Source organism: Desmodus rotundus, chromosome 1, assembly GCF_022682495.2.
Source record: "Desmodus rotundus isolate HL8 chromosome 1, HLdesRot8A.1, whole genome shotgun sequence".
NCBI lineage: Eukaryota > Metazoa > Chordata > Mammalia > Chiroptera > Phyllostomidae > Desmodus > Desmodus rotundus.
This window is the reverse complement of record NC_071387.1, coordinates 32,026,089-32,051,576: the sequence shown is the minus strand read 5'-3', so window position 1 is coordinate 32,051,576 and position 25,488 is coordinate 32,026,089. Positions and strand designations below refer to the sequence as shown.

The following is a 25,488-nucleotide window of genomic DNA, read 5'->3' as shown; positions in this document are numbered from 1 at the left end:
CTGTCTGCCTCACAGAGGATGTAACCAGACCACCAGACTGCATCACAAAGCCCCTGCTGTTTCACAAGGCAATGCTGAACATCACAGACCTTTATCTGTCTAGGACCGTGATTTTCAACCTTTTCCATCTCATGGCACACATAAACTAATTACTAAAGTTCTTCAGCACACACACAAATATATTTTTTGCCTCTCTGACAAAAAAAAGAGGTATAATTTTGATTCATTCACACTAGACAGCTACTGTTGTGTTGGCTGTTGTCACTTTTTAAAATTTAGTCAGTGCCCCTGACTAAATAGGTATTGCATGTTTTAGAAATTCTTGAGGCACACCAGTTGGAAATCGCTGGTCTATGAGAAGCTCATGTGATCCAGTGTTCAGAGGAGGGTATCTGGTTGCCTGCATGGGTTGTAGAGCCTAGGCCCAAAGGTGCCAAGGTCATGGGCAGCATATATTCTTTCATACTCTTTCTATTTCCTCTACCCCAATGGCTCAGCTCTCTCCTTGAAGACAATAGCTGGGCATCTATCCCCAGGTAACTGAGTCTTAATGTATATTGCATGCCCTATAAGAGAAATAATGGCTATGCTAGAGGAACTCCATAAACTATATGACCTGCAGTGGGAAGATAACAAAAAAACACACAAGAGGACAAGGCTTGCAGTGTCTTGGTAAGTCTTGGAAAGTGCGAGTTTTGATGTGTCTCAGGCAATACATAAGTGGTCAGTATGGACAGGCTCAGGAAGAGGACCATGTGTGGTGTGGCAAGGAAAGGACATAACTGCTGTCCCTTTAAATAACTTTGTAAGTTATTAAGAAAGGATTCCTTCCAGTCTGTACGGTCAAGCTTGAGATGGGCAGGAAGAGACTGCCTTTCATGGAGGCACATGAATGAAGTTCACCTCTGGAGCTTGATTTTCCAGAACAGACTCTACAGATCTTAGAGCATCCTATTTAGGGAGAGGGATTATTGGCCAGACTTGATTAAGGGCCACAAACTTATGGCTCTTTGGTTGATTCCATCATGGTTGGAATGTTTGGCTGAATGTTTTATGAAAATCTGAATTTGAACACATTTAGGCAGAGCAGGCTTTTTCCTGTTCAACTTCAATAGCCACCACTCTAATGTCCACTGATTCACTTAGTAATGTTAACGCCATGGCCCCTGTGGACATTGTGATATGCCTCCAACATTCCAGGATTTCTGCATTTCCTTAAGAAGTTCTTGCCCTGAGGAGTGGTTCCTCAGCCCAAATATTCTTAGGCCCCAAATCTCTGGAGAGGCTGTTTGGTCCTGCATCCAGCATCCACTCTTCTGAACAGATGCGGTGAGTGCGCAGTCTGTGCTCAGCTGTAAGCTGGGCAGTGTCAAAGAGACATTTGACTTGAGTTTTCTGCCTGGTCTCAAGACCCTTAAAAATCTAGTTTCAAAGACAAGACTAATTCACATGAATCAAAAACTAATCTTACCAGGAGGTTGGGAAGAGGGGACCGGGGAGTTTTTATTTAATGTGTACAGTTTCTGTTGGGAATGATGAAAAGTTCTGAAAAGGATAGTGGTAGTGGCTGCACAACATTGTGAATGTACTTTAATGTACTTAAAAACGGTTAAAATTTACCCTGGTTGGTGTGGCTCAGTGGATTGAGTGCCAGACTGAGAACCAAAGGGTCACAGGTTCGATTCCCAGTCAGGGCACATGCCTGGGTCGCAGGCCAGGTCCCCAGTATGAGGTGCATGAGAGGCAACCACACATTGATGTGTCTCTTCTTCTCTTTCTCCTTCCCTCCCCCTCTCTCTAAAAATAATTAAATAAAATATTTTTAAATATTTGTTAAGTATATTTAACCACAGTTTAAAAAACAAAAGGACAAAAGCCAATTATTAGCATGAGAGACTTTTTACTAGCTACAAAGAAGATATTCTGAAAATGGTTTGATAAAGAAATGGATTAGAGAATGTTTTCCTTGAATATTCTTTTTATGTAGAACAAAATTGAAAAAATAGAAACTGACATTCAAGATAATCCTTACATCCCTGAAGATGTCAGAAAGGAGTCATTTCGACATCTTTTCTGAACCTGCAAATTCCATAATACAAGAAAGAGAAGGCTTTTTCAACCAAACAGCACTGAATGACATGTTAGGAAAAAATCCATTTAAAAGCACCTTGCATCAGCTTTTCAGTAGCAGGGCAAGACACTGACAAAGTGACTTGAATCTTTTGCTACTTTTATTGTTACCACCCAACCTGGTCCTGCTTCCTGCAGCTACTGCTGCCCCTGTGCCGCTGCAATAGTTCTGTCTCCCATGAACCTGACCCAGGGGTGCTGCGCGGCGTTCGTGTCCTCCTCCCCCGGTCTCTGAATATATGTGCTTAATAAGCTGCTGTCAGTCTCATAGGTCCAGCGTTGGTGTCATGCATTCAGCCATCCCCAGAACCCTAGGGTGGGACTCTCTCCCTCACCAATGACCTGGAGAGGAGGCAAACAGAATACTATATCTCCTACCCAACCGGCGCCAGCTTCCTGCAGCTGCTGCCACTTTTCGCTGCTGAACAGTTCTGTCTCCATGAGCCTGACCACTCGCTTCAGTCAAAACCATCAAATTCTGCAAATGTCACACCTGCTCCGACCAGTGCACTTACCTTACAGATTACCCACAGCCACTGTCAACCCACTAAGCCACAGGTGGCAAACACAAGGCCTGTGGGCTGAATCCGGCCCTCCACCTTGTTTTACCTGGCCCAGCACCTTGTTTCTACCCAGCGGCAGCACCAAGCTCTTTGCCCCTAGTTAAGGAGTAGTTACATTTATACTGTCCTAAAATTACATTCGGCCCTTTGAAGGCAACTGCGAGGCTGATGTGGCCCCTGGTGAAAATGAGTTTGACACCCCTACAAACACTTAGAACCACCAGCTGAAATCTCCTCTGCACCAGCTCACCCAGGCCTCGCTCCTATGTCTCAGAGCTGTGGAGTGAGAACCAAAGATAATCTTATGCCTTTTTGCAGAATTGGCCTCCAGTGCTGGTGTTATTGATTTGGTACTTGTTGATGAAAGGTGCTCGTGTGGATAGGACAGTGAGATTAGGGTCTTCCTAAGTAAGGGCACGTTTACATGATGAACATACTGTTTGTGATTTTTAATGATGTGGGGATAGATCTTCACACTCGCCCTTCCTGCCTCATGGTTTATAATGAACAGCAAACAGGGAGGTGAAGCACAGGAAAAGGCTCTGTGGACTCTGGAGGACTACACAACTCCAAAGGATTGAATTCATGTGTTTCTAGAAGACTTGTAAAGCCAGACCCTCCTCCCACTATAATGCTACAGCATCACAATTACTGTAATAGCAGAATGTCCTCAGGAAACTGTTCACAGCTATTGATTCACATGTGTCACACAGATGTGCCACTTACATGAGTCGTCCCTCCTGACAAGACTTATTAAGTTCTGCTGTGTCTCATTCTCAGAAAATATTTTAGCACACTTTAGTTATGCCAAGGTGCTTGGTCAGAGAAGCATAGTTGCTGTTATTCAGCAGCAACATTGTTGTACATGAGCATTTTTATTAATGCCCAAGATTTCCAGAGTGCTGGACAGGAAGGCCCAGAGTACTGTCAGGCAGCAAGACCACCGGGGCTCACACAGTGGGTTACTACACTGTGCAGCAGTGTAGTGAGCAGCCAGAGGCGCTAGAGGGCAGCACATGCCCACTCAACGCTCCTAGTCTGGAGGACTGGTTGACAGAACAGTCACCTGCTCCAGTGGCTCTTAATCCTGGCTTTGCAATAGAATAAATGGAAAGATTGTAAAAGTATAGATTTCCTGGCCTCAGCCAGACTTAATGAATCAGAATCTCTAGGGGCAGGGCCCAGAAATTCATATATTAAGAAAGAATAAAAATTAATCCTCATACAATAAAGCACTGGGCTCTGGACGTCTATTTGGAAACAATTGGCCTCCAAAGAGAAATAGTTCCCCCCAACCCTGCCCCAGTTTCACTGAGATATGACTGACATGTAACATTGTGTCAGTTGAAGGTGTACAACATAATGATTTGATATGTGTATATATTGGGAAATGATTACCTCAATAAGTCAATATCCATCACTTTACATGTTACATTTTTTCCTGTGATGAGAACTACTCTTTTAGCAACTTTGGCAACTTCAAACACCATACAATACAGTATTGTTGACTGTACAGTATTGTTAACTGTAGTCACTGTGCTGCACATCAGATCTCCAGAATCCATTAATCTTATAACTGGGTGTCTCTACCTTTTAACTCGCCCATTTCCCCCTCCTCTCACCCCCTGCTGCTGGCACCCACCAATCTGTTCTCTGTTTTTATGAGTTTAGGCTAGATTCCACATATAAGTGAGACCATATAGTATTTGTCCTTCTCTGTCTTATTTCATTTAGCATAATGTCCCCAAGGTCACATCCATGTTTCTCCTACTTCTCCTCTTTTCTTTGCTTTCCTTCCTTCCTTCCTTCCTTCCTTCCTTCCTTCCTTCCTTCCTTCCTTCCTTCCTTCCTTCTTTCTTCTCCTTCTTCTCTTCCTTCTTCTTCCTTTTTATTCCTTGTTTACAGCTGAATAATATTCCAGCGGGGGTGTGTATCACAGCTTCTTTATCCATTCTTCCATCAGTACACGCTTAGGTCTTGGCTATTGTAAATAACGCCGACGTGAACGCGTGGGTGCAGCAGACATATCTTCCAGACAGTGACTTGGTTTCCTTCAGAGATATATCCAGAAGCGGGCTTACTGGGTCATATAGTACTTATGTTTTTAATTTTTTTAAGTACCTCCATCCTGCACCAATTTATATTTCCACCAACAGTGCATAAAAGTTCCCTTTTCTCCATGTCCTTGCCAGCTGTGGTTGTATTTTGTCTTTATTTTTTAAGTAAAAACACCTTTATTTTAGCATTCAAAGAACAGATGGTTTTTTTTTCCAAGGTATTTATAATTACAAAAATGACATCTTCAAAATTGCATTCCCTTTAATGGGAAACTTAGGACTGGGGGGTCACATGCACCTGTGCCCAGACCAGGGATTGAACCCACAACCCAGGGATGTGCCCTGACCAGGAATAGAACCCACAAAAAACTTTCAGTTACAAGATGATGCTCCAACCAACTGAACCAAACCAGCCACAGCAAAATGTGATCTAATTTAGTAACCCTTCTTGGTCTGGTGTGATTTCAATTCTTCCCCAAAGACAACAAACAGAGTAGGCTGATTGGCCTAAGATCCACATCCACTAGGGCTGATATTCATAAAAGAAGATGAAACTTGCCAACACAGAATGATGCAAAAGCAATTCAATGGGAAAAGAACAGTCCTTTCAAAAAATGGCTCTGGGACAGTTGATATCAATATGCAAAAGCAATTCATTTTAATCCATTCCTCTAACCAAATACAAATATTAATTTAAAATGCAACAGAGACAACAATGTGAATGTACTTACTGTCACTGAACTGTACATTAAAAATGGTTAAAATGGTAAATTTATGTTATGTACATTTTACCACAATAAAAAAAAATGATAGGCATTTGACTGTGAGGGAAATATAAAATTTGTGGCTACTCTTGTACTAGGACTTATGTACTGTAGCAGAATAAGAGACAGCATTTATGATTCATTTTTCATATTATCTATGTTGAGGTTTTTGGAAAACTCTAATGCACAGGTAAACACAAGGCCCACAGGCTGAATCCGGCCTCCACCTTGTTTTATCTGGCCCAGCACCTTGTTTCTACCCAGCAGTGTGCTGAGCTCTCACTTAACTGTTAAGGAGTAGTTACCTTATACAGTCCTAAAGTTACATTAGGCCCTTTGAAGGCAACTGAGAGGCTGATGTGGCCCCTGGTGAAAATGAATTTGACACCCCTGCTCTAATGAATGTAGTCATTAATCATCAAACGTTACTAACATCCTAAACAGATAACCAGGAAGCATATGTTTTCTAAAGGAAGTACACAACGTCACCTTTGAAGTTTTCTTGCCAAAAAGGAATTGATCTTAAATCTGATCAAACCTCTGAATCTAACTACCAATTAATAGGAAGAAATACAGAGGCCAAGGAAACATGCTAAACCATAGGGATGCGATCACCAGAATCAAGACTATAGATAATTGATCTAGTTTCTTCAACAAAAAAATTATAAGGAAAAAAGTGAGAGCAATGGAACAGAATCTATGTATTAAAAGACATTTAAGGGGCATTTCAACTAATTGCCATTTATGGACTGCATTTATATTCTAATTCCAAGAAACTGTAAAAAAAGAAATAACATTTGTGAGCCAATCAAGGGAATTTAAACACTGATTGGATATTTGGTCATCCTAAGAAATTATTGTGAACTTTAGGTTGGATAATGGTAGTACAGTCACTTTTTAAGTTTGTATATTTTTAGATACATACTTAAATATTTACTAAAATAATTGCCTCATGCCTGGGATTTACTTCAAAATAATGGGACTGGAAGAGTGTGGGGGTACAGAAGAAACAATTTATGTCCCCTGTAAATGTTAATTATTGAAACTGGGTGATAGGTATGTGAAGGTATGTTATTCTTTTAATGTTCATTCCTTAATGCAAAGATAAGAACAGAATCTTCCAAAATATAATGCTTTAAAATACTTACTAACAACTAAAAACTGTCACAAGATAGGAGATGTGTAAATAAAAAATATAAACATATATAAAAATGCTTTTGAATTAGTATACATATAAAGCATTTTATAATCTACATGATTAAATTTTATTCATGTCTTACAAACAGCATTTGTTACTATCATTACAAAAATGAATTTTTTTCTTAGCTAATATAAAATATGTTATTTCAGTTATATTTTCAGGACCTAAATATTTTTCCCAGTTATAGAAATGCTTCTAAGTGTTCTGAAAATTCATTGTTATGACAAATTTCAGAAGAAGAAAAGAGCTCTCATGGTAGGGAAGTGAATAGGGGTAATAGCAAAAGATCCATAAAGTTTAAAGTAAATCTGTGGATGCTATTATGAAAAATCCTCCTACAGTTGGTAAGTTTGGCCACCTCTGGCCAGGACCTAACTTAGACAGTGAACTATAAATGGAACTCAGGAACACAAGGAAGAGAGGGGAGTTAACTCTGTGCTAGGCCCTTTACATACAACACCTTGTTCAGTCCTTACCAAGAACCAGACACAGGTATTGTCATCTTGTGTTACATATGAGGAAATCGAATCACCAAGACTGTAAAGTAACTAGCCCAATGTCACACAGGAACTTCGTGATGGATAAAAAAAGTTTGTCTAAACTCCACTAAGCCTTGCAACCCCCATTTCTTTTTTTTTCTTTTTCTTTTTTTTTTTTTTATTTTGTACCGTAGATTTTTTTTTATTGTTATTCAATTACAGTTGTATGCCTTTTCTCCCCATCCCTCCACCCCACCCCAGGTGAACCCACCTCCCTCCCCCCCCTCCACCCTCCCCCTTGGTTTTGTCCATGTGTCCTTTATAGTAGTTCCTGTAATCCCGTCTACCCACTGTCCCCGCCCCCCCCCCCGCCCTGCAACCCCCATTTCAATCAAACTAAGAGTATGTAGACTCATTTTTATAATATGATATCTGAAATTGTGGACTGCTTGTATGTCCAGTATTTTTTTCAAGAAAGACCACTATAATAAAAGGAATCTAAAATAAGATCCAAAGAGCAAGGCTGGGTCCAAAGGTCTCCGTTGTCATCCAGGTACATACCTACTTCCTCTCATCAGGTGTGTCCCTAGATGCAACAGGCATCAGGCTGTTACAGCCCAGTGACATTAGCACCTGAGATCATCCCATTGTAATCGACCCACACTCCTGTATTGATTACAGGCTCATCATTCTGACTGGAATGTAACTTTCAGTATAAATGGACCTATAAGAAGATAATGCCCTGGCTAGCAGGTGGGAGTGTGCCAGGTCCCTTGGGACTATATTGCCAGTAAAAATTAGCAAATTAGCATTATGATTTATGCCTCAGACCCTTCAGTTTCATTACAGCTGGTCCACCCTTAAGAAACCATTGGCTCAGAGAACCTTGACAAATTTGTAAAGTGGGGAATGCTGACTCTTAGTTCTCCTCCTTTCTGTTCTTCCTAGTTAGTCTCCACCCTCAGGACCAGTGGCGGAGACAGGGAGAGCAATCCAAAGCATCAGGCTGCTTCAATGACCGCAATCCTGTCTCCTCCCAGAGGAAAAGTGGGTGCCACTGTTTCTTAAGAGGCTGCCTTCCTGTTGTGTGTTTTAGTTTTCTCCCCTTAGGAGGAAGTGGTATCTATTAAAGGTTATTTATTGAATAAAGTATGGGGGAAGGGTTATAAATGTTATCTAGAAGGGAATCCTGATAAAAGTGTAAAACAATAGTTACACAAAAGTACTCAAAATATCTCAGAATGTACCTGGTAGATAAACTGCTATCTAAATCTATACAGAGGGGAGAGATTCCTTTTGGCTAAGGTGATCTGGGGAAGCTTCATGTAGAAAATGGCATTTAAACTGGTGCTTGAAGCAGATGATTTTAATATGTGTAATTAGAAAAGAGAGTGATCCAAACACAGGAATCAGCGCATGTAAAGCTTCTAGTGTGTCTGTGTGACAGTACATGGGCATGACAGAAGGAGCCCTGAAATATTTTACTCTGGGTACATTTTGTTTTGTATATATTCAATCTCAATGAAATGAGGATTAAATGTCATTTTGCCTTTGTGTGGAAACTGTGATTGTGCATCTTCCTGTGGGTGTATTTTTCTGCATCATGTGGACATGAACTGTGGAGATAGGTCTCCTGAATCTGACCATATGTGTTTCTTGGTATAAACGTCTGTGTGGGTGCATTTCTCTACAGATTTTTTAATTGTTGTGGGTGTGTGCACATGCAGTCCTGAAGGGTTGAAAAGGAAGGAGGAAGAAATAGACGGGAGGAGGAGAAAGGTAGTGAAAAGTTGCTGAGGAGAACTTCTGAAGCCCAAATGTGAAACTAGTATACATCGTGAGTATTTTAAGTAGTTGATAATTGATTGTTCCATTGACTTTAGAAGTTCTTTTTTCTAATAATACAATATTTATTGGTTAAAAGCTAGTGTTCCAAAATGCCATCTTTTATCCATCACATTCTATCTCTTTTCATTTGTCCTTCTTTCATCCAATTTAACCCTCTCGATTTTTTTCTTTTAGTATTTTTTTCTTTTCTTATCCTTCAAGTTACATTTCTTTCTTCATTGTAGTTTTTTTTCTGTAAGGTTTTTCTTTCTCTTCCAACTTACAGAGCTAATATACTCCACCAATACCCCAGAAACAAACATTTTTAAATTGGGAAAGGGGGCACCTCTTATATTAAAGTAGTTCAGGCTCAATCTTAGGCTTTTGTGTTCACCATCACAGCCACAGTCAATTCATGCATTGATTTGACAAATTTTAATTGGGTGTTTTTGTATGTTAAAAGCATTATTCTAGTTACTGGAGAAACAGAAAAAATACCTAGCATAGTCAACCAATTATCTTAATTATCTCTTTTAACTAAGTTAACCAACTTTTCTTTTCTCCAGACGTAGGAGAAAACTAGAAAACAGAAAAACAAGAGTGATTTAGCTACTTTTTTTCATGGGCATCTATCACATATCATCTTTAAAAAATTTAGTTGCAAATAATCATCCAGTGCATTTGCATATTTTTTCATATTTGTTAATATAATGCCACTCTAAGAAATGAGAGTAAATCAGGACTTCCAGCCAAGATGGAAGGGTAGGTAGACACAATGTGCTTCCTTGCACAACCAAAAGAAGGACAACAACAATTTAAAAACAAAAATCAAGCAGAACTGACAGAAAATCAAACTGTATGGAAGTACGACAACCAAGGAGTTAAAGAAGAAACACTCACCCATACCAGTAGGAGGGGCAGAGACAGGCAGCCGGGCAGAGAGGACTTGAGGCCAGGCAGCAGTTGGTGCACCAGGTGGTCCCACATTTGCGTGCAGATAAACTAAGAGGAATAACTGGGGAGAGAGACAGACCTCGCAACCCAGAGTTCCAGTGCAGGGAAATAAAGCCTCAAAACGTCTGACTGAAAACACCTGTGAGGGTTGAGGTAGTGGGAGAAACTCCCAGCCTCACAGGAGACTTCGTTGGAGAGACCAACAGAGTCCTAGAATGTACACGAACCCACTCAACTGGGAATCAGCACCAGAAGAGTCCAATTTGCTTGTGGGTAGCAGGGGAAGTGACTAAAAGCTGGCAGAGAGCAGAGCAAGCACCATTGCTCCCTCTCGGACCCTCCCCCACATACAGCGTCACAACCCAGCGACGTGGGTTGCCCCGCCCTGGTGAACACCTAAGGCTCCCCCTTACTATGTAACAGGTGTACTGAGACAAAACAAAAAAAACCCGGCCCAAATGAAAGAACAGATCAAAGCTCCAGAAAAAATACAACTAAGCAATGAAGAGATAGCCAACCTATCAGACACACAGTTCAAAACACTAGTAATCAGGATGCTCACAGAATTGGTTGAATTTGGTCACAAATTAGGTGAAAAAATGAAGGCTATGAAAAGTGAAATAAAGGAAAATGAACAGGGAACCAATGGTGAAGGGAAGGAAACTGAGACTCAAATCAACAGTGTGGACCAGAAGGAAGAAAGAAACATTCAACCGGAAAAGAATGAAGAAACAAGAATTCAAAAAAATGAGGAGTGGCTTAGGAACCTCCAGGACATCTTTAAATGTTCCAACATCTGAATCATAGGGGTGCCAGAAGGAGAAGAGGAAGAGCAAGAAATGGAAAACTTCCTTGAACAAATAGTGAAGGAGAACTTCCCCAACCTGGTGAAGGAAATAGACTTCCAGGAAGTCCAGGAAGCTCAGAGTCCCCAAGAAGCTGGACCCAAGGAGGAACACACCAAGGCACATCATAATTACATTACCCAAGATTAAAGATAAGGAGAGAATCTTAGAAGCAGCAAGAGAAAAGGACACAGTTACCTACAAAGGAGCTCCCATAAGACTGTCAGCTGATTTCTCAAAAGAAACCTTACAGGCAAGAAGGGGCTGGAAAGAAGTATTCCAGGTCATGAAAGGCAAGGACCTACATCCAAGATTGCTCTACCCAGCAAAGCTATCATTTAGAATGGAAGGGCAGATCAAGTGCTTCTCAAAAAAGGTCAAGTTAAAGGAGTTCATCATCACCAAGACCTTATTATATGAAATGTTAAAGGGATTTATCTAAGAAAAAGAAGATAAAAAATACGTGAACAGTGAAAATGACAGCAAACTCACAGTTATTAACAACCACACCTAAAACAAAAACAAAAACAAACTAAGCGAACAACCAGAACAGGAACAGAACCACAGAAATGGAGATCACTTGGAGGGTTATTAGTGGGGAAGGGGAGTAGGGAATGGGAGAAAAAGTACTGGGAATAAGTAGCATAAGTTATAGGTAGGAAATAGAAAGGGGAGGTTAAGAATAGTATAGAAAATGTAGAAACCAAAGAACTTATATGTACGACCCACAGACATGAACTAAGGGAGGGGGATGCGGGTATGCAGGGCGGAGGGGGGAAAATGGGACAAATGTAATAGCATTATCAATAAAATATATTTTTAAAAAGACTTACTATAAAGCTACAGTAACTACTGGAAAAGAGACACACAAGAATAAATGGAAGAGAATAGAGCAGGGGTTGGCAAACAGTGGCCTATAGGCCAAATCTGGACCACTGCCTATTTTTGTAAATACAGTTTAGCATAGTCATGGCCATTTTTTACATATTGTCTATGACCTACAGAGCCTAAATATTTACTATCTTTAAAGGAAAAAAAAGTAAATTCCTCAACTATAGAGTCCAGAAATAGACCCAACATACAAATGGTCAAATGATTTTTGACCAAAGTAAAAAGCCAAATCAATGGAAAAATCATAGTCTTTCCAACAAATGGTGCCAGAATAATTGGCTATCCATTTGTCATCCTCCCAACAACCCCTCAAAAATCTTGACCTATACCTCACACAATCCAAATTAACAAAACTGATTACAGACCTAAATGCAAAATGTAAAACTATAAAACTCTTAGAAGAAAACACAAGTAAACCTTTGTGACTCTTAGATAGGCAGAAATTTTAGTTATACTATCCAAGCGAGATCCATAAAAGCTCACATTGTCCCTGGCTGGTGTGGTGCAGTGGATTGAACATTGGCCTGCAAATTGAAAGGTTGCCGGTTCAATTTCTAGTCGGGGCACATGCCTGGGTTTTGAGCCAGGGCCCCAGTTGGCGGTGTGCAAGAGGCAACTGATTGATGTTCCTCTCATACATCAATGTTTCTCTCCCTTTCTCCCTCCCTTCTCCTCTCTAAAAATAAATAAAAATAAAATCTTCTTTAAAAAAAATAGGTGATAATTTTTTTTAAAGTTCACATAGAAAAATTGGACTTCATCAAAATCCGAAACCTCTACCCTTTGAAAGACATTGTTAAGAATGGAAAGATAAACCATAGACTAGAAAAAATATTTACAAATTGGACATTTGACAAAAGACATATCCAGAATGTATAAAGGACTCTCCAAACTGAAATTTGAATCAAAGGAAAGTGGAGTTACAGAAGAAATAGCTCACCATGGATGGCACTGTTACCACTCGAGAGACCCCCAGATGTGCAGCAAGAGGAATGAAGTAAAGATGAACTTATGAACATAAATGAAAGCGAGTGATCAGAGAAAGTGATGCTGGCAAGATACTTTAAAGTATTCACACTAAAGAAACTTTCATACTGAAAGTGCCAAAGATAAAATGTTGGAAGTGGATCCAATCTTATAAAGGATATGATAATTTGCAAAGGCATAGAAAAAAATGTTCACTCCCCACCCTAAGCTACGTGGTAAGAAGAAAGCAAGCACTATTCAAACCATTTCTGGTCCGTGTTGCTTGGTAGAAAATGTTTTATTAAATCTTACCAAGACAGTCCACAGGGTGTATGAGAGCATTATCTGCACTGTTATACTGAGCAAATTTCTTAAAAGGATAGTTTTTCAAAGAGAAATACATATTTTCCATGTTTTATGGGAGAAACTCCCAGAAACTCGGTTCTTGCCAATGCAGTAAAGAATTACAGATCAGTAAGCCTATTAGCCTGCAAGCAGCGTTATTGGTGATAGGTTCTCATGGAAGAGAACTGGCCTTGCCAAGGTGGGAGAAGGGGAAGAGCAAGGATGGCAAGGGCAGGAGTGGCGAGAGCAAGAGAGAGACCCTTTGTTCTGAGGACTTACGCAGTTGGCAGGATGGGGAGGTAAAGAAGTTATACATTGATTGACAGATAAAGGTGGTGCTAGATTTCCAGGACAGGACTTCTTCCTTTAGGCATTATAGGCCCTTTCTGGACTTTCAGGGCTTGGGATGAAAGCACAGTTTCAAGGCTTTCTTTCCCAGATAATGAAAAGATTCATAGAATTTCAAGGACTGCTGAGACAGTGGGTGGGACATCTCTACTCCTCCCTGCCTTGGTTTGCTATTTATCCTACCTAACACATGTACCTAGACAATACTCCTACATATATAATTATATTGCAAAAAGAATCAGATTTTCTTCTATAAATTCTCTATAACTTTGAAGAATTTTCAGTATCACTGAATAGTTTGATTAAAAACTCAGAAGTTTTTGAATACTAGACTATTCACAAACAAAAATCATGGGGGGGTTTCATTTAATGAAGTTATAGCAGTGTTCACACCTGTAAAATTCTTTTTCAGTGTTGTAGAAAAAGATATAAAATACACCTTCCCAAATGTCTCCTGTGAGTAGGAAGGACTAATCTGTATGCCTTTAGATATTAGTTAAGAATTTAGAGACAGAGGGAAGGAAAATCCATATTGATTGGTAAGCTTTCTTACAAAATAAAACACTTAAAGTCTCAATTTTTCCAATTAAATATCAGTTTTACTACTTTATTCTTTTCCCTACTCATTACTACTGACAAGAGAGTTTTAAATGCTTTGACAAACAATTTTAAAGGTCACTATGTAATTTTTCTCGTTGATTATTAAGATCACTTTGCATGGTGTCAGCTTTGCACAGTCCTTTTTATGGTCCCTCGTTACTGCCCTGTAAAGTAAGAACTACCTGTGCTGGGAATAGAATTATCTTAAGAATCATTTTATGTTGATTAGACCAGCAGTTTCACGAGAGTAGTTTCAAGCTCTCAAAATCCTGGTTTCCAGTAAAGTGTTTCAGGGCTTCCAAACATTTCATAAATGTTTGATTTTAATGTCATTTCTTCTATGTGAGTTGTGTTTCAGTGTGTGTGTCTTAAGTGAAAGATAGTGACTCTGGTACTCACGTTTGTGTTGCTGCAGTGTGCCCTCCTTAGTGACAGACTGTGACTCTGGAACTCACGTATGTGGTGCCTCAGTGTGCACTCCCCGCGGTGATTGACGTGACTCTGGAACTTGTATGTGGCGCATCCGTATATGCTCTCCCTCACGACAGGCTGTGACTCTGGAACTCATGGGTTTGGTGGCGCATTGTGTGCTCTTCCGAGTGACAGCCTGTTCAGCTAGAACCCACACGTGTGCTGTTGCTGCAGGGTGACCTCTTTTTTTTTCCCCATATAGATTTCCATTATTTTTTTTCTTTTTAAATTGTTTTTACTGTTCAATTACAGTTGTCCCCATTCCCCCCCATTTCATTTTTTAAATATTTGTTTTTAAAATGTGGTTTAACTACCTTTTTACTTATTAAAGACTTTATGTATTTTTAGAGAGAGGGGAAGGGAGGGAGAAAGAGAGTGACAGAAACATCGATATGCAAGAGATACACTGATCACTTGCCGCCCCCCCACCTGCATACCCCTCCTCTCAACAAAAGTGCTTCCTTTTATTTCATCTTTTCTGGAGGGAGTTTCCCCTCTATCGTATGTTCCTTCTTTAGAAGCAGACCATATTGGTGGAATGGTTGCAGGGGAATATGACTGGATTTGGGAGACACGATCAAGGTTAGGATATACATGAAAAAAATTTACATTAGTTTATTGCCAAAATATCATCTCCATTTAAACTACCTGGTTAGTGTCTGTCTCCACCCCAAGATACAAGCTTCAAGAGGGGTGAGATGCCCTGATCTGTTTTCTATTCTGCTAATCTCCAGCACCTAGCACAGACTCTGTTACTTAATATTTGTGGAAAGAATGAAGAAATAATATGAGCAAACCAATAAATGAATGATTTGTGTTACTGGCACTGGGGCCCAACGGGAGATTTTGAGCAGACATTGGAGGCAATCAGATTTGCAGTTTATTAAATATCTTTGTTATGGATTGAATATTTGTGTCCCTTGCCACCCCTCATTCATATGTCCAAACCCTAACCCCAGTGTGATGGTATTAGGAAGTGGGACCTTTGGGAGGTAATTAGGATTAGACAGGGTCTTGAGGGTGGAGTCCTCCTAAATGGGATCAGAGTCCCTACAAGAGTCTCTGTGAGGGCTTGCTTCCCCCTCTCTGCTTCTTGCCAGAGATTACAGGAAAAAGCTGTCTATGAACCAGGAAGTGGGTCCTCACCCAACACTAAATCTCTGACCTTGATCCTGGACTTATCAGCCTTCAGAACTGTGAGAAGTAAATTTCTGTTGTTTATAAGCCCTCCAGTCCATGGTATTTTGTTACTAGAAGGAAGCCAAAACATACTAAAGCAATCTTCAAGCTGCCGTGGTCATCATAAGCAGCATTCTGTATTATCCCAAATGATAGCTATTAAATTTATTCTCAAGTGTACATACCGCAGTGGGAGAATTCACAAATGCGAATATTCAAATCCAAAAGAAGAGCTGAGGGGACATCACAAGACTGAGACTACCTCCCCTCCTCTCTCTATCCTCTCTCCCTAACAGAGGCTCTTTTGTCACCTTAAGGACTGTTCAAAGAATTTCAGCTGAGATCCGATACCCAGCCTACTCTAATGTGGTATTTCATGTTTATGAAATTCATGTTTCATTCAATGCATGTTTAATTTGTTTATAATATTACAACTTTCTTTAGAAAAAGAATTACTTTTTAAAAAATTCTCATGCAAGGCCATGTTTATTGATTTTTACTTCTATATTTTTACTGTTATAATTACAATATCATTTTGGTACTTCTCTTTTGCATGTGAAATTAGCATTTCCATGTAAAATAGAAAAGTTGTTGGTAATCTGCTTAATGTGTCTAGAGCAGCAATTTTTTAAATTGACTTTAGAGGGTGGGGAAGTGGGGAAGGGAGGGACAGAGAGGGGGGAGAGAGAGAGAGAGAGAGAGAGAGAGAGAACAGCGATTTTCAACCAGTGTGCTGCAAGAAGCACACAGCAAGAATTTTAAAACATGCAATACCTGACTACTTAGTCAGGGGCACTGACCTCTTTTCCCTTGGATTGTCAAATTGAAAAACGCAATTCTGCAAGCCAACATAACAATAGCTGTCAGGTGTGAATAAATCAAAATTATACCTTTTTTTTTTGGCAAATTGGCAAAAACTATATTTTGGGGTATAGCACAGAATTTTCGTGATTAGTTTATGTGTGCCATGAGATGAAAAAGGTTGAAAATCTCTCACTGGTCTAGAGACCTAACCCAAACCTGAAGTCTCAGTTCGCTGTACATGACAAGAGCCATTTGTTTGTGCGCGTTTCTCAGTGTGCTTAAGCGCTGCTGTTGACTTATGCCCTTGACTCTTCATGTCAGAGGTTAGCCTCGTTGACTTTTCCTTTGGTAAAACGGAAGGAACCCCAGATTAGAGACACCATCTGGAAGTTTTCTCCTGAAATGGTTTAATATCTCGTGTTCCTTAGTCTTATAGGATTTTCCAACAGAAAGGCAGAATGGGGAGGCCTCCTCATTAAAGGAGGTGCCAGGAATTCTGTGGGCCCAGTGTCAAGAATAAAGAAAGCTTGGAGGTTTTGAGACTAGTGCTCACCTCTAGAGCAGAATCAAGGGAATATCTCAGGAAAGGGGCTAGAAGGAAGCAGAAGAGACCCAAACATACTTCCATGAAGATCAAGAACATTTAGTCCTGGTATTTATGAAGATTCCTAGTGATCGAGTGATTGTTACTCTTATTTTATGCAATCTTGCTATCAAGGAACTGACATTTTAAGCAGAATAAAGTTTTCAGACAGTCAGGGACTGTAGAGGAACTTCCCACATGACTTTATTGGCATCTTTTTCAATTGTATAATTCTAAATTTAATAATCTAAAAATTGTTTGTAAATTTCTTTCAATGCCTGAAGAGTAAGGAATAAATTAGGAATCTACATCCCAAGTTAGATGATGCACCCAAAAAAACCAGAATTATCTTCTGGAGGGTGGGCCCCTTGAAGTACTGGCTTCCCCAGCTTGGTGAGTATTCTATGAACCCATCTGTATCAGTGTGCCAGCTGGTGTGGTTGTGAGAGGCTGCGTACAGCTTCAGTGAATTTTTTTTTGAAGATTCTTTTGATGTGTTTGTCCATTTCATGATGGATGATTTAAGAGCACACCTGCCCACACCACAATGAGTGCTCAGCAGTTTTTGCCCAAAAAACAGCATGACCCCCATGCCCCACCCTTCCTATGCATCAGATCTCACCCCAAGCAATTTCTTTTTGTTTCCCTGGATAAAAAATGTCCTCAAAAGGAAATGTTTTGCCAGTGTGGAAAAGGTGAAACAAAAAACAGCAGAAGCACTAAAAGGCATCAAAATCGATGAATTCAAAAACTGTTTTGAGCAGTGGAAAGAAGTCTCAGTAGGTGTCCCGGCCTTGAATGGCTGCAGGACAAACACCAAACCAATACTACATGAACTGTTAAAGGGTCTTCTTTAAGAAGAAGAAGATCAAAAACATGAACAATAAAATGTCAATAAATACATATCTATCAACAATTGAATCTAAAAAACAAAATAACCAAACAGAAAGAACAGAAACAGAATCGTAGATATAGAGAACGTTTTGCCAGTAGCCAGATGGGAGGGGGGTTGGGGAGACAGGCAAAAAAGGTGAAGGGATTAAGAAGCACAAATTGGTTGTTACAGAATAGTCATGGGGATATAAAGTGCAGCATAGGAAATATAGTAGCCAAATAATATATATGCATGACCCGTGGACATGGACAATGGTGTGGGAATGGGCTGAGGGATGCGGGGGAGTCTGGGTGGAGGGCAAAGGGGGAAAAAGTGGGACAACTGAAATAGCATAAAAAATCCTGCTTCAGTCTACTATTCTTTTTTATTTTATCGTTGTTCAAGTGCAGTTGTCTCCATTTCCCCCGCACCACTCCCCACCACCCCACCTATCCCCACCTCCTACCCTCAATTCTATCCCGCTTTGGCTTTGTCCATGTGTCCTTTATACTTTTGTTGACTTACCTGCTCTTTGCAGCATGGCCAATAGTCCTCTTCCTTTATCTCATCCCTTCCATGCAGGCCCTGGGTGAAGGAAGCTCAGAATGCCTTTATGTGATGATATTCTCTCCCACTGCTGCCATCCCACTGAACTGTCTGCAACCCCAAGCCACACCCAAATGTCAGGAAACTGAGCCCATTTTTTTCTATGCTGAAGCAGCATGGGAAAATACTCAGTAAATGCGTGCTGAATAAACTGTACAATACATGCTAAGGCAATTTATAAGAAATGATATTGAAATGAAATCTTGAATAATTTTCCTATTTTTAAAATTTGCATTGAAATAAAGAATAAGCGAACAGTAACCAGAGAGGAGGGGGAGAGGGATAATGGGGGAAAACAGGGGAAGGGCCATCAAGGAACATGTATAAAGGACACATGGACAAAGTCTAAGGGGGTAGGTTGGAGGGTGGGAGGCGGGGATGGAGTGGGCAGGAGGGCATGGTGGGGTGAAAATGGAGACAACTATTCTTGAACAACAATAAAAAAAAATAAAATAAGCCCTGGCTGGTGTAGCTCAGTGGATTGGTGCAGGCCTGTGACGCAAAGGGTCTCCAGTTCGATTCCCAGTCAGGGCACATGCCTGGTTGTGGGCCAGGTCCTCAGTAGGAGGTGTGCAAGAGGCAGCCGCACATTGATGTTTCTCTCCCTCTCTTTCTCTTTCCTTTCCCCTCTCTCTAAAAATAAGTAAATAAATAAATAAAATCTTAAAAAAATAAAATAATAAAATAAAATAAAATAAATAGCCCTGACTGGTGTGGCTCAGTGGATTGAGCACCAGCCTGCAAACCAAAGGGTTGCCAATTTGATTCCCAGTCTAGGGCACATGCCTGGGTTGCTGGCCAGGTCCCTGGGAGTGGGGGTGGGTGTGTGAGAGGCAACCACACATTGATGTTTCTCTCCTCTTTCTTTCTCCCTTCCCTTCTCTAAAAATAAATGAATAAAACTTTTTTTAATAAATAAATAAAATAAAAATTTCAGTGTTGTGGTATTATAATTTTATCATAATACATAAAATAATACTTTATATAATAAATTCATAAGTATATGTTAAAATAAAATATACAAATATATATTTAAATACTTTTATAAAAATAAGTAGCTTATAAATTTACACTTATTTCTATGAAAAATACTGTTTTTATGTGAAAATTCAGGCAAAAATTCCCCACACATCTTCTAAAAATACCCTAATCGTGCATCTGTCGTTTCTATCCCCCAAGCATGTAAGCCCCTCCGCCACGATAATGTGAGCCCGCCCCCTGCTGCCAGAACATGACTCATGAGAGCAGGATCTCCTTTTGCTCACCACTGTATCCCTCGCTCCAAGAACAATGCCTGATAAATGGTCGTCAGTAAATAATGCTGAATAAGTGAATGTGCATCTGCATCTTTATCCAAAGACAGCAAGACTTACAGCCATCAAGTGGAGGCAATAATGCATGATACATGGGTCTCATTATAGTATAAATAATGGATAACATGTATAAAGCATTTATTAAGTAAATATGCTAGGCACAGTGCTAAGCATTTGATATGTAAAAATACAATATAGACACTACTATTAATTGTATTTTTAAAAAATATGGAGGAAATTGAATTTTAGAGGGGTTAGTTATTATGTATATACATATGGTACCTTTTTGAATTTAGCAGAGCACTGAACCATCTTCATGAGTTATTCATCCTAATAAAATTATAGAGTAGGATAATGTTCAAGTTCTCATTCTTTGCCTCCCCAAAGTCACACAGTGAGTAAAAAGAACTGCAATAGTATTTTGATTCCTTAATCCTAGTATGCATTCAAAGCAGCTCAAATTTCTTCCCAGAAGACAAACACAAACATCTGCAGTCATGTCGCCCATGTCACAAGGTTCTGATGGGGAAGAGTTAATAACTGATTACAGAATTCTTTGTAAATACAAAGTGCTGTAGAAATGCAAAACATCTACAACAACAGTAATTAATTCTAATCACCATCTCTTTTCTGTGTGCAGCTGTCTCTCAAAATTCACTTTGGGAGTTTAATCACCCCATTTCAACAAATAAAGTAACCTCCCTCTTTCTCAGACCCTACTAAGAAGCTGTCTCTCATTCCCCACCAGCTACTAAAGCTCTTCCCTTCCTCCCCCTGCAGTTGATTAACAAAGACTGAATGCTGACATTAATAAGAAAAATGTTCAGATTGAGCCTTTCAAAATTCCCAGATAAAATTTGGCACACGAGAGAAATGGACAGACATTTCAAAATAGAATTCCCTTCCCTCCCCTACACAGGAAGGAAATTTTTCCTCCCTCTGAGCTCCAGTTATGCTCCGATAACCATGCTGAAATACCAGGTTGACAAATTATTGTTTATTTAGCAACATGAGGCTCATAATAAGCACTAATAACAATGAACATTTCAACATTCATTTATGTCTATGGCTTCTTGAGTAATTGTAACAAAAACCACATGGCCTCAAAACTGAAAATATTTACTATCTGGCCCTTTATAAAAGTCATTTGCCAACACCTGATAGACTGAGTCCTGAGTTCTGGGACACTCCAATATAATAAAAAATATGACATAAGAACTTTGAAAAGGAGCAGTTCATGATATGGGCAGAAAACCAGGGGAATGTGGTATCTCCAAAGTCAAGTGAAAATCATTTTTAAGGTAGGAGGGAATGATCAACAAGCAAGATGGGGCCTGAGAGTTGAATGTGAGATTTCATAACCTGAGGGTCATTGAGGACCTTCACAAGAGCATTCTCAGTGGAATAGTAGGAATGAAGCTCTAATTGAGGTGGTCGGTTCGTGAAGTAATGGGAAGACAGGCAGTGGAGACAAGTACTAGTTTTGCTAGAAAGGAGAACAGAGAAAAGAGCCATAAAACGGAGAAAAGAGCCATAAAACTGGAAAAGTACTAGTTTTGCTAGAAAGGAGAACAGAGAAAAGAACCATAAAACTAGAACACAGTGTGCTGGTCTTGTGGTTTTTGTTTTTTAGATGGTATATCACAGCATGCTTGTGTGCTAATGAGAACATGGCAATGATCCAGGAGAGATGAGCATGACGATCGATGAGCAGAAGAGGTTAAATTATGATACAGATACACTATGGAAGCTGCATCCCTACTGGTAAGAGAGAGGTTCAGTAGTGTGAAATGATTCCCTATGTAGAATATCTGGGGTAAATAAAATGAGAACAATTTAAGACAGGCCCTGAAGCAGAAAGCTTGCTCCAGTAAAAAGTAGTGATTTTCACATAATGGAGGCCCATCAGGGGCCAGGAAGGTTAGAACTTGGATGAGTTGCCCAGGGATGGAACGCCTGACTCCAGTAGTACTTAGTTATCTTCAACTTCATTCTAAACAATTTTTGTTAGATTGTGTTGTGACAGCTGTCATACCAGAGTGTATTTAAAAAGCTTAATGAAATTGGTGAATTTTTGTGTAGCCATTCTAATATTGAAGATGGGAGAAAATAACATTTTTGGCATATTATGCTTATTTCAAGAAAGGTAAAAACACAACTGACATGCAAAAAAAGATTTGATCAAATGTGTCAAAAGTGGTTTGCGAAGTTTTGTGTTGGAGATTTTTTGCGGAATGATACTCTATGGTCAGGTAGACCAGTTGAAGTTGACAGCAATGAAATCCAGACATTAACTGAGAACAATCGGTGTTCTACCACACAGGAGATAGCCAACATACTCAAAATATCCAAATCAATAAAGTTATTGGTAAAAATGAAAAATGTGTCTTTCATTTTATGGAAAAAACCATATGGACTTTTTGGCCAACCAATACATTTACACAATGAAGTACTACTGGGCCATAAAAAAGAAGGAAATCTTACCTTTTGCAACAGCATGGATGGACCTGGAGAGTATTATGCTAATGAAATAAGCCAGAGAAAGACAACTACCATATGATTTCATTTATATTGTGGAATCTAATGAATAAAATAAACTAACAAACAAAATAGAAACAAGCTTATAGATACAGACAACAGACAGAGCTGTCAGAGGGGAAAGGGTAGGAGGCTGAGTGAAAAAAGTGAAGGGATTAAGAAAAAATGAAAAAATAAAACAAGAACAAAAACCTTCATAGATAACAGTATGGTGAATACCAGAAGAAAAGTGGGGTGGGGGAGATAAGAAAGGGTTAAAGGGGGGATAATTGGTGATGGAAGGAAACTTGACTTGGGGTGGTAAACACACAATACAATATATAGATGATGTATTATAGAATTATGCCCCTAGGACCTATATAATTTTATCAATAAATGTCACACCAATAAACTCAATTTTTAAAATTCCTAGCTATATTTAATACCTTTGAGGGCTAGAATATGGAGCTTCCACTCCCTCTTAAATCTAACATTGATGATCTTACATAGACAATGAAAACTGATTTGATATAAATGGTAAATCTGGTGTAGAGGAACACAAAAATCTGCAGTTATCCTCTGGGGGATTTATCCCCTCTTTTTCATCAGAGTCCCCACCCAGAAGCCTGGAAAATAGTTCTCCTTTCCCTGCCCTTTGCAATCATTTGTCCAAGGTATCTAAAGGAAATTTACATAAAATAAAAAATCCAGAAACCAAGTAAGGTCCTCAATAAGCAGAGTAGGCTAAGAAAAAGGCTCTTTACTTTCTTCTCTGTCTCCAAGATACTTAGTATAAGTTCTCATTGTCATTTATTATCTCAGTGACAGACATCTTCCAAGTGAGAATCCATTGGACATGTGGAAAACCTTGGCTGAATGCGATGTGCTCACCAATTCCCTCTAATGTGGGCATTTATCAGGCTGCTAAATTTTGGCAGGATATATCACAGAATTCCCATTACCTCCTAGGACTGTTCATTATGGTTCCTGCCACCAACCTCTCCACTGAATTTGCTCTTGCCAAGTCTCCAGCAACATCCATGTTCCCTATCCAATGAGTACTTTTTATTTTTTATTTGTCTTTAAATATATTTTATTGATTATGTTATTACAGTTGTCCCATTTCCCCTCCTTCACTCCCCTCCTCTCTGCACACCCCCTCCCTCCCACATTCCCCCCCTATAGTTCATGTCCATGGGTCATACATATAAATTCTTTGGCTTCTACATTTCTTATACTATTCTTATCCTCCCCCTGTCTATTTTCTACCTATCATTTATGCTTCTTATTCTATGTACCTTTCCCCCTCTCTTCCCCTCCCACTCCCCTGTTGATAACCCTCCATGTGATCTCCATTTCTGTGGTTCTGTTCCTGTTCTGGTTGTTCGCTTCATTTGCTTTTGTTTTTGTTTTAGGTGTGGTTGTTAATAACTGAGTTTGCTGTCATTTTCACTGTTCATATTTTTTATCTTCTTTTTCTTAGATAAATCCCTTTAACATTTCATATAATAATGGCTTGGTGATGATGAACTCCTTTAACTTGACCTTATCTGAGAAGCACTTTATCTGCCCTTCCATTCTAAATGAAAGCTTTGCTGGATAGAGCAATCTTGGATGTAGGTCCTTGCCTTTCATGACTTGGAATACTTCCAGCCCCTTCTTGCCTGTAAGGTTTCTTTTCAGAAATCAGCTGACAGTCTTATGGGAGCTCCTTTGTAGGTAACTATGTCCTTTTCTCTTGTTGCTTCTAAGATTCTCTCCTTATCTTTAATCTTGGGTAATGTAATTATGATGGGCCTTGGTGTGTTCCTCCTTGGGTCCAGCTTCTTTGGGATTCTCTGAGCTTCCTGGACTTCCTGGAAGTCTATTTCCTTCACCAGATTGGGAAAGTTCTCCTTCATTATTTGTTCAGTAAGTTTTCAATTTTTTGTTCTTCCTCTTCTCCTTCTGGCACCCCTATAATTCGGATGTTGGAGCGTTTCAAGATGTCCTGGAGGTTCCTAAGCCTCTCCTCATTTTTCCGAATTCTTGTTTCTTCATTCTTTTCTGGTTGGATGTTTCTTTCTTCCTTCTGGTCCACACTGTTGATTTGAGTCCCAGTCTCCTTCGCCTCACTATTGGTTCCCTGTACATTTTCCTTTGTTTCTCTTAGCATAGCCTTCATTTTTTCACCTAATTTGTGACCAAATTCAACCAATTCTGTGAGCATCCTGATTACCAGTGTTTTGAACTGTGCATCTAATAGGTTGGCTAGCTCTTTGTCGCTTAGTTGTATTTTTTCTGGAGCTTTGATCTGTTCTTTCATTTGGGCCATTTTTTTTGTCTTGGTGTGCCTATTACGTATAGGGGCGGAGCCTTAGGTGTTCACTGTGGTGGGGTACACTTGTCACTGCCCTGTGACACTATGTGGGGGAGGGCTCCAAGAGGGAGCAATGGCGCTTGCTCCTCTCTGCCGGATTTCAGTTACTCCCTCAGCTACCCACCTTCAAATTGGGCCCTTCTGGTGTTGATTCCCGAGTGGGGGGGTTTGTGTACGTTCTAGGTCCCTGTGGGTCTCTCCAACAACCTGTCCTGTGAGGCTGGGAGTTTCTCCCACTGCTACTTCAACCCCCACAGGTGTTTTCAGTCAGACGTTTGAGGCTTTATTTCTCCGAGTTGGAACTCTGGGTTGCGTGGTCTGTCACCCAGTCCACCAGCTGCTGCCTCGCCAGCCAGCTGCAGCTTTGCCCACCCTGTTCTACAATCTGCCACCTCGCTGGGTCTGCCAGTGGCGGCCTTGCCGAGAGTCCTCCCCACCCTTCTGCTCATCTCCACCCCTCCTACCGATCTGCATGAATATGTCTTCTTTATCTCCTTCGTTGTCAGACTTCCATACAGTTTGATTTTCTGTCAGTTCTGGTTGTTCTTTGTTTTTAAATTGTTGTTGTCCTTCTTTTGGTTGTGTGAGAAGGCACAGTGTGTCTACCTATGCCTCCATTTTGGCTGGAGGTCTCTCATTTTGGACTTCTGAACTTCAGAATTATGAGATAAACTTGTGTTATTTGAAACCACTAAGTTTGTGGATATTTGTTACAAGAGTAAAAGGAAACTAATAATCACTGAGGAAGAAGACACTTAAAAGCTCACTCAGATTATTGGCAGAACTCATTTCCTATGGCTGCAAGAAGGAGG

At 39.9% G+C, this 25,488-nt stretch overlaps 2 protein-coding genes across 2 annotated transcripts in view; one reads left to right on the top strand and one right to left on the bottom strand.

Moving 5' to 3' along the window:
* The window catches only part of SPATA31F3 (SPATA31 subfamily F member 3), a 28,425-nt gene extending 5,066 nt beyond the window's left edge, over positions 1 to 23,359 (bottom strand). The window contains exons 1-3 of the mRNA XM_024559987.3: positions 23,280 to 23,359; positions 21,163 to 21,286; positions 18,407 to 18,466 (exon numbers count right to left, since the gene is read on the bottom strand). Of these exons, the coding sequence (XP_024415755.2) occupies positions 18,407 to 18,466; positions 21,163 to 21,286; positions 23,280 to 23,359 (264 nt within the window). The remainder of the gene's footprint in view (positions 1 to 18,406; positions 18,467 to 21,162; positions 21,287 to 23,279) is intronic.
* PHF24 (PHD finger protein 24) overlaps positions 1 to 25,488 on the top strand; it is a 189,489-nt gene that overhangs the window by 134,989 nt on the left and 29,012 nt on the right. The gene's annotated exons all lie outside the window — the stretch shown is intronic.